The sequence below is a fragment of the Xenopus tropicalis genome, chromosome 1 (genome assembly GCF_000004195.4).
Source record: "Xenopus tropicalis strain Nigerian chromosome 1, UCB_Xtro_10.0, whole genome shotgun sequence".
Taxonomy (NCBI): Eukaryota; Metazoa; Chordata; class Amphibia; order Anura; family Pipidae; genus Xenopus; species Xenopus tropicalis.
This window is the reverse complement of record NC_030677.2, coordinates 204,359,868-204,369,266: the sequence shown is the minus strand read 5'-3', so window position 1 is coordinate 204,369,266 and position 9,399 is coordinate 204,359,868. Positions and strand designations below refer to the sequence as shown.

Sequence of the window (9,399 nt, the reverse complement as noted above, 5' to 3'; positions counted from 1 at the left end):
CGGAACCTGTTTGGGCTGTCAGTAAAGACCCAGTAGCAGCTGCAAGACGCGCACTGATCCAGCGTTTCTCCCTGCGCTGCCGCCATTCCCAGCAGCCGCCGACAGAGGGCGCCCCCGCTCATGCTTTCATACTGGCGACTGAACAAAGAATCCGTATAGAGCCAGTGGAGCCAGTGCTGTCCCCTCCGCAATCCCCATTCCATCCCATTCCTGCGCTTCCCAGCTCCTTGTTTTCCTCTCCAGCCTCTTCACTTTCTGTGGATCAATGGGTGAACACATTTGATTCTTAGCTCACATACACTGCTGGTGGATTGCTCTAGTAACAAGTGAGCTCTTTAAAGCCCCTGTCTTTTTCTCCTCTGCCAGGGAAGGAGGAAGCATCAGTCTCTCCTGTGCTTTTCTTTTTTTTTTTTATTAATAACCCCCTTTTTTTACCAAGCTGATTTTTATTTTTATCCAGCACTGGGGACATGGGACTCCTCTACAGATTTATTTTCTGCACCTGGATCTAATTCTGGAGGATTTTATCTTTGGATGGTTTTCATTGGGACCTTCAGCCCACCCTACAAGCTTGCCCCTACTTACTTGCTATTTGGAAGGGGGTACATCAGGGCTGATGCTGAACTGGACCAGCATTAACTTTGCCTGCTGAAGCCGCCAAGGGACCAGGAATATTTAAGGCAATCAGGGTTGAGTGTGCATGAGTGTGCTTGGGAATTGGGACACAAATCGGGAGGTGTTTGCTGAAATATGGAGAATAGTCTTGGATTTTATTCACTACCAAAGCTGGTGTTTCTCCTGCATGGATTCGCTCTGCTCAGCCTAAATCTCCCGGTATCCGGTAAGTAACATCTCCGGCATTCCCTTCCATCCCCAGCCTAGGAACCAGGACCCTCAGTGTGGCTCCCGGAGGAGCGATTTCATAGAGATTCTCTGCACTTTGCTTGTTTGGAGAAGGAATAGCAGCTTTCATTTCTCCTCTTTACTTCACATCCATGCTGCAGTATTTTAAAGGGGAAAAAAACCCACACACACACATACACACACATACATATTAACAAGCAGTAGAAGGGAAAAAAAAATGCAGCAAGATCTTATAATGAATTATTAAGACCCTCGTCCCTAGAGCCGAAGTGATATTTTAAAGATAGAAGTGAATAATTTAAACATTTTTGGTTTTGTAAAACCGTTCCGCCAGCCCCAGTGATGTATATTTCACAGCTTCTCCTTATCCTGCAAGATCTGGAAGAGAATGGTGGCTTCGGGCCAAATAGGACTATTTATATACGGCGGAGCGTGGTTTATAATGGGGCACGGTGCGTTCTGGCACAACTACATAAAGTTGTGCGTGCCAATTCATGCTATTAAACTAGTGGAATGAATGGGGGCTCGCTAGTGATTTCACATGTGACAATGGGGTGTGTGTGTGTCATATAAGGGACGTCTTTATTGCCCAAACATGCTCCGCAGTGCTAATGCTTGGGACTGGAATATCAAGTCAAGTAGCAAGTCACCAAGAGCTTGGTTGCACCTAGGTGTAGTGCACGATGGTTATAGTTCTGTGATACTGAGGGTTGGGGGTTGAGGTGACAGTATATACTGCTTGTATTTGTGTATATGGCACACTGAGCTGCAAGGGTTGTGCACACATTGGGGCTGTAGGAGGCAATACAATGGATGGGTCCATTCACATGGTGCTGAAGTGGACAGCGACCGGCTCTGGTAGAATTCTACTGCTCAGCGCAGTTCATGCCAGGGTGCCGGGCAGCACACACATGTAGTTGTATTATTAAAGAAAAATAAAATGTAAAAGTTGGGGGAACCGGAAGCAACCATTGGCATCCAGGCTTGGGAAATGTGCAATGGAGCTGTAAAGGCACCGGAGCTTTTGCTTGGCCTCTTCTCATTAATCTTTACACTCCCAGCCCTCCTTCTAGTGAGCTATTTTCTTTCTTTCCAACCAGAGAGCCAGGGGGGAGGGAGAAGTGATAGTAGTGAAAGGAAGACACCAGCAGGAGGTGCCCACTAAAGGGGCCGGGGTGCAATTGCGGCTCTTTTACTCAAACTTCCTTAGCATTGGGGAGCCAATTGGCACCGCTTTGCCAATCAATTCAGCCTTTTTTGAGTTTTTCTTTGTAAATGGTTCTGTTTGTTATAGAAAATATAATATAGAAATATTATTAGAAAATATTTATTATTATTCATCATTAAAATAGTGGTTTATTCTTCACTTGATCGCCAAGACACACACTCCATTGGGGTAACATGTATGACCCAATGATATTAATGAAAATTGTTATTACTTTATGAATACGGTCTTATACCTGGGGTACAGTGGGAAACACGTCTGGGCGTGGGGGGTGGGTTGGATGAAAACATGTTTTACCCCTCCTACAGGGTACGAGAGTATTACTAACATACATCTGAATAGAGATGTAATGAAATCTCAGTGCCAACGAGACTCAATAGCCCAATTAATATAGGGGGTTTAAGTAAGGTACGCCCATTTTCTTGCTATTGTTGAAATGTAAATACTTGCTTGAGGGTGGATGATGGGAGTTGTAGGACTTGAGGTTGGAGCCTATGATTAAGTGCTGGGTAAGCATGAAACGCGTTAGGCTAATATTGAGTGGTATATGAGTTTATATATTTTGTAGTGGGGATCCCTAGTGCAAGGGGTTTCTTACTTATATACATACCCATGATGTATTATTGATATTGGCATTTGGTGCAAATAAACCCAACATTGGATACATTTGCCTGAATTATAGGGATATTGAAATCCCTCCCCATGAATGGGGTAATTCCGATATAGACCAACGTTGCACACGTGGCCCCTCGGGAAAGACAGGTTGCCTTGGTGCTTGGGTTCCCCTCAGTTCATTTGCCCCGAAATCAATACTACTGTGCTTGCTGTAGCATTTCCATGTGTTTATTATTAAAAAAAATGCAACGTGGTATGGTGAATTGATTTTATGACCACGTTAGCAGCGTTATAAGGGGCAGGTCGGCCTTGATGGAAAGGGGGGCAGCGGCCCCCAAGGCTGGTTTAATTTGAATGATTTAGCCATTAGAGAAGGCCACTGACTGGCTGTATAGGCCGACGGCCGGCTCCCCGGAGAAGCAGACCTGTCAGTCACCGTGAAGTTGGGAGCCCCCATAATGCAGTGCAGCCCGTGATTGACACCCCCGTCTTCAAACATAGAAAGCAGCGGCTGAGCCCTTTCCGCCTTACTGCCTGGGTAGCGCTGCCCAGATCTGTAATTACAGGCAGGGAAATTGCCATTTCTGTGTCATTTCTATCAGCCGGGGCAGTAGGATTAATTTTCTACTTGATTAAAGGGGAAGAAAAAATGACCAACCCACCTCTAAAGCCAATTATATTGGAATTGAATGGTACGTTCCTTATTTATTCTACACGCACCATACAGGTTCATTTTCATTTTATGTTGGTTTAGCTGCCAAATTAATTGTATTGGGGTTTTTTTTTGCCCCCCCCCATGCCAAAATTATTTTCATTAATGGCAAAGGAAGCCTGGCGCCACCGGCAGCTAATTAGCTGGTAAACTACAACTCCCAGGATTCCGTAATAGACAGAAGTGTGATGTAGAGAGTCATTTTCCGAGACAAGTTGCAATTGGTCTTTATTTTTTATGATTTGTACTTTTTTAAATTAATTCAATCATTGTTCAGCAGCTCTCCAGTATGTGGTTAGAACAGCTATCTGGTTGCTAGGGTCCAATTTACCTTAGCAACCAGGGTGTGGTTTGAATGAGAGACTGATATATGAATAGGAGAGGGACTGAATAGAAAAAAAAAGGTATAAAAGTAACAATAACATGTTGGGCTCATTGTTGTTGTGCGCTTTCAATTATGTCTAAATAGACCCATAAAAAGATTTATATTTATTGGGGAGCCGTATAGATACAACCCCACTTACAGTATCCAACATTCTAGTTTCCTAAAGGATCCTACATTGGATACTACCCAGGATGCTTTGTGTAATGGCTGGCTAACAATAAGTCAATGCTACTTGCTCCGTAATGGGAATATTCTAATTAAACTAAATGTAAGCTTCCTACATGCTCCATAATTCTGTATTCTGGAAGGGGAAAGTCAGACTGGAGGCCCATTGTTGGGTTGGGGCATTGAGAAGTTGGTTTTGCTCCAGTAGATGCTCAAGGGGGGTAGATAGGACATCTGTGCCGTAGAGTTTGGGGACATTATGGCTCAGAATACTTTCACTGTTGACTCTATTGTTGATTCTACTGTAAGTTCAGGACTGATGAGGATCAAAGACCTTAAGGACAAAACATTCTAGTACTGACTTTCCCTGGCTTCTTTCTTTATGAGTCAATTGACTGTGGTGTTACTGCCCTAATGCTAATAGCTTAGCCCAACAGGGGGCAGTTCTATTCTTTTCCATTATGCGTTGACACCAGGACAATGCCCTTTGTTATTCCTCCCACTCTGCCATAGACTTGCTCTTTATAGGGCACCTCAGATCAGCTGTGAATAAACTCTTATTGTCTCCCTAAGGCAAAACGTTTGATTTCATCAATAAAAACCATTATCTCCTGCTTTCCCTATACCCAAAACCCCACTGCTGTCTTAATGTGCCACCTAAGCCCCGCCCCCTGTTCCACTGCTTATCTGGCTGACTACTATGTGACTCAAATAAAATGTAACAGTAGTCGCCTGTCCTCAGCCTGCCTTCAGCCTGCCTCCTCCCAATCCCACAATTCCCTGCTGCACACGTGATGTCAATAAAGAAAGGAACATCCCAGTGCAATGCATTGTGGGTTATGTAGTTCCTGCATGCTGTCTGTAAGCTGTGGAGAAATTGTTACAATTTGTAACATCAGTGTTTTAGTCCCTCCTCCCCTGCCAGGATTTCAAATGATGCAGAAAGAGAAGAACTGTTTTGCAGCTGGATTTCAGCATATAAAATGGTATTTATTCCTACTTATTGAAGGAACAGATTACAGGGATAGGGATATTAGGGGTTTCTGTGTGTGTGGGGCTCTTTAACACATTGTGTGTGTAATATCAAGGCCGCCTTGTTGTACAAGTTCCTATTCCTCGTAGCCCAATATTTCTAGGCTGACAGCTCTGGGGCTGGTGTGTAACTCGGGCCTTGGCACTGCCTGTTACAGCCCAGAATGCCTTTAGTGGGACGGATAAAGAGAACAAGGGAGTTGTTGGAAGCCTCTATGACTTGAGTTGGCTCCCAATCCCCGGCTCTCGCTACAAGAGGAGGTTCCAAAAACTAATCAGACTGAAGCATGCAAATCTATTAGGTTGCCCTGCGGGCATGGGTGTGCTGCTACGGAGAAGAAAAGGCACGGACGGAGCAATTCTGCACGCTTAACAAGCCATTGTAGTGTGTGCTAGCTAATTAACAGTGTTTCCAAAACACAACAGGCGTATTAGCGAGGCTTATGTGTCGTGGGCTCCGCATCTGTATGCAGCGAGAGGGGGCACTTGAAATGAATGCAAAATGCTATGGTAGCCGGGATGGATGTGCCTGGGGCTCCCTGGCATGGCAACCAGCATGTTTCAAGGGCACATAGAGTTAAGCTTTAGGTTTGATTATTTATAAACAAAATGTTTATGGCTGAAGGTGCCAAAGGTGGGGATTTCCTTTGCTAGTGATGAGCATATCTGTTCCATTTTGCTTTCCCATGGGGCTAGCCATATTCTTTATTTCCCAGGGTGCCACAACCATGTGACCTGTGCTCTGATAAACTTCAGTCACACTTTACTGCTGCGCTGCAAGTTGGAGCGATAACCCCCCCTCCCCCCCAGCAGCCAATCAGCAGAACAATGGGAAGGGAGCAAGATAACAGCTCCCAGTAGGTATCAGCATAGCACTCAATAGTAAGAAATCCAAGTCCAGCTTGGGACTCCTCCAGTTACATGGGAGTAGGAGAAACAATAGGTTAGCTGAAAGCAGTTCTAATGTGTAGCGCTGGCTGAAAGCTCAGACTCAGGCACAAGGCACTGAGATGGCGCCTACACACCAATATTACAGCTACAAATACATTTGTTGGTTTAAGAATAAAATGTAAATGGCAGAGGGAATTATTTGCTGTGTAACAGTGTAATTAAGAAATAAAAAGCCATCCAACTCTTTCTTAAAGCTATCTAATGTATCTGCCACTTCAGGGAGAGAATTCTGCAATTATCCCTGTAACCAGCCCACTGAACTGCAACTCCCAGCGGCTGCGGTGGGAGCTGGGTGTATGGGCTGAATGACAGCTGGGAGACACAGGCTTATATAAAGAGCTGCTCCCCAGTCTATTGCTGACCCGCTAGCACCGGCAGATGGGAAGGGGAAAAACAACAAAGAATGAATAGAATAAAAACCCTCAGATAAAAAAAAAAAAAAAGAAGTTGATTTTCATACATTTTCATAAATCAGCATAAACAGCTTATGTATATATCCCAGCAAACGGAATATAAAGGAGCCTCTCAAACATACACACGTAATATGCTTATTGTAATGCGCTCTGTGCTGTTTGTTGTCCTTTCCACTAAATATTTTCTCTTTTAACCGAAACAATAAAAAAAACTCTATTACACTTGTTCTGAATTGGAAATATATGAATAGAATATGAGCTTCACATACATTGTACAATCTCCTGCGCTTCATAGATTCTCTTTTCCACTAGGGGGGGGGGCTTTTGTTGGGGGCCCACAGCCGGCGCTTAAAGCATTAAATATACCATATTCTCACTTTATACTTTATGAACATTAAATGGATGGTTCACCTTTAGGTCAACATTTAGTATGTTATATAATGGCCTAGCCTTAGAAACATTTCAATTGGTCTTCATTTTTTTATTTTTTTTTATAGTTTTTGAATTATTTGCCTTCATCTTCTGCCTCTTTCCAGCTTTCAAATGGGGGTCACTGACCCCGGCAGCCAAAAACCTATTGCTCCAGTCTCATTGTTATTGTTACTTTTTAATACTTATCTTTCTATTTATGCCCTCTTCTATTTATATTCCAGTGTCTTTTTTAAACCATTGTCTGGTTGCTAGGTTAAATTGAACCCTAGCAACCAGATAACTGCTGAAATTGTAAACTGAAAAGCTGCTGAACAAAAAGCTGAATAATTCAAAAACTGCAAATAATAAAAAATGAAGACCAATTGCAAATTTTCTCAGATTATTACTCTCTACAACATACTAAATTTTAATCTATAGGTAAACAATAACAAATGGTTAGAAAATGCCCTTGTCCTCACTGAATGGCTTAGAACAACTAACTATATTTTTCTAGGGTTGGGGGAAGCAGACCTCACAGTTGCAGGGGGACCTGGGGACAGTGGGCTTTAATGGTTAAATGATTCCCTTTTCTCTGTAATAATAAAACAGTACCTGTACTTGATCCCAACTAAGATATAATTACCCCTTATTGGGGCAGAACAGCCCTATTGGGTTTATTTCATGGTTAAATGATTCCCTTTTCTCTGTAATAATAAAACAGTACCTGTACTTGATCCCAACTAAGATATAATTACCCCTTATTGGGGCAGAACAGCCCTATTGGGTTTATTTCATGGTTAAATGATTCCCTTTTCTCTGTAATAATAAAACAGTACCTGTACTTGATCCCAACTAAGATATAATTACCCCTTATTGGGGCAGAACAGCCCTATTGGGTTTATTTCATGGTTAAATGATTCCCTTTTCTCTGTAATAATAAAACAGTACCTGTACTTGATCCCAACTAAGATATAATTACCCCTTATTGGGGGCAGAACAGCCCTATTGGGTTTATTTAATGGTTAAATGATTTTTCAGCAGACTTAAGGTATGGAGATCTAAAACCCCAGGTCCCAAGCATTCTGGATAACAGGTCCCATACCTGTACCACATTTTTTTAGATGCCTTAAAGACTTAAAAACATATTTGAAGCCTTCAAAAAGGAAATGTAGATAAAGAATAAGCTTTTTTCCATACCTCATGGATTAATGGAAGGAGGAGAGAAGTTTAATTCCCTCTCCGGATAACTCTCCCGTGCCGAGCTCGCTGTCCAACCTCTAAAAAGCTGAAATTCCGCCACCTAGAAAGAAAGCGGAAATGTGCTGTTAATACATAATTCATTGTGTTCTTTATAGCCTTGGAAGTAGCCCATAGAATTCCCCAGATAGGATAATTGGTAACATAAATGAATAGTGAGTTAAAGCAATTTTCCCGAGCTGCGTGCTGTATGATATACAGATGGAAATGCAGCCGCGAGGAGAGGCTTTCGGCCGCAGCTAAATTAGCTTGATTATATTTTCTTCATCCTTATCTCAGGCTTCTACACATCGGCGCCATAATGTGCTCTGAGGCTTCAGGAAATATGCAGATCCCAAAAATCCAACAGTCTCTAACTACAATTCCAAGCTAAATAAAGACATTGCCGCGGGCTGCAACGGAGACGTTTCACCACTGAGATAAAAACTTTACTATCGAGGGCCCAACACCCAATATAACATTATTACTCGTTATTCCTTATATTTCTATTTAGGCCCCATCCTATTCATATTCCAGTCTCTCTGCTAAGCCACTGCCTGGTTGCTAAGGCAAACAAGACCTTAGCAACTAGATAGCTGCTGAAATTTCAAACTGGAAAGCTGCTAAACAAAAAGCTAAATAACTGAAAAACCACAAAAAAAAAAAAAAATCACCACTGCCTGGTTGCTAAGGTAGACAAGACCCTAGTAACCAGGGAGGTTCAATTTAGTCCCTCTTCTATTCATATTCCAGACTCTCTGCTAAGCCACTGCCTGGTTGCTAAGGCAAACAAGACCTTAGCAACCAGATAGCTGCTGAAATTCCAAACTGGAAAGCTGTTGAACAAAAAGTTAAATAACTGAAAAACCACAACAAAAAAAAAATAAAATCACCACTGCCTGGTTGCTAAGGTAAACAAGGGAAATACAGGGTTATGGGAGATAGCTCTTAGTACAAGTTGCCCCAGGGACTGGTCCGATTGCCATCTTGGAGTCAGGAAGGAATTTTTTCCCCTTTGCGGCAAATTAGAGAGGCTTCAGATGGGGTTTTTGCCTTCCTCTGGATCAACTTGGTTGAACTTGATGGACGTATGTCTTTTTTCAACCTAACTTACTATGTTGCTATGTTAAGCAGTTCTCCAGTTTGCAATTTCAGCAGCATACTGGTTGCTAGGGTCTTGTTTACCTTAGCAACTAGGCAGTGGTGTGAATGAGAGACTGGACTATGAATAGAAGAGGGACTAAATTAAAAGATACGGAATAAAAAGTAACAATAAAATTGGAGCCTCATTGGAGTATCAGTATTGGCTGCCATTGTTTTATAATTACTCTTGAGCAAAAAGACTCAACAATGAATAGCAAAAATTTAACAAAACATACAAAAACAAATC

The 9,399-nt window shown here is 42.4% G+C and overlaps 1 protein-coding gene across 4 annotated transcripts in view; it reads left to right on the top strand.

Annotated features, from left to right (window-relative positions):
- The first annotated feature begins 253 nt into the window (after positions 1 to 253).
- The window catches only part of dcc (DCC netrin 1 receptor), a 499,711-nt gene continuing 490,565 nt past the window's right edge, over positions 254 to 9,399 (top strand). For 2 of the 4 annotated variants that reach the window (XM_004910366.4, XM_004910365.4), the window contains exon 1: positions 254 to 841. In XM_004910366.4, the coding sequence (XP_004910423.2) occupies positions 751 to 841 (91 nt within the window). In that variant the 5' untranslated portion in view covers positions 254 to 750. The remainder of the gene's footprint in view (positions 842 to 9,399) is intronic. The other 2 variants (XM_002934447.5, XM_004910364.4) reach the window with 1 other exon arrangement.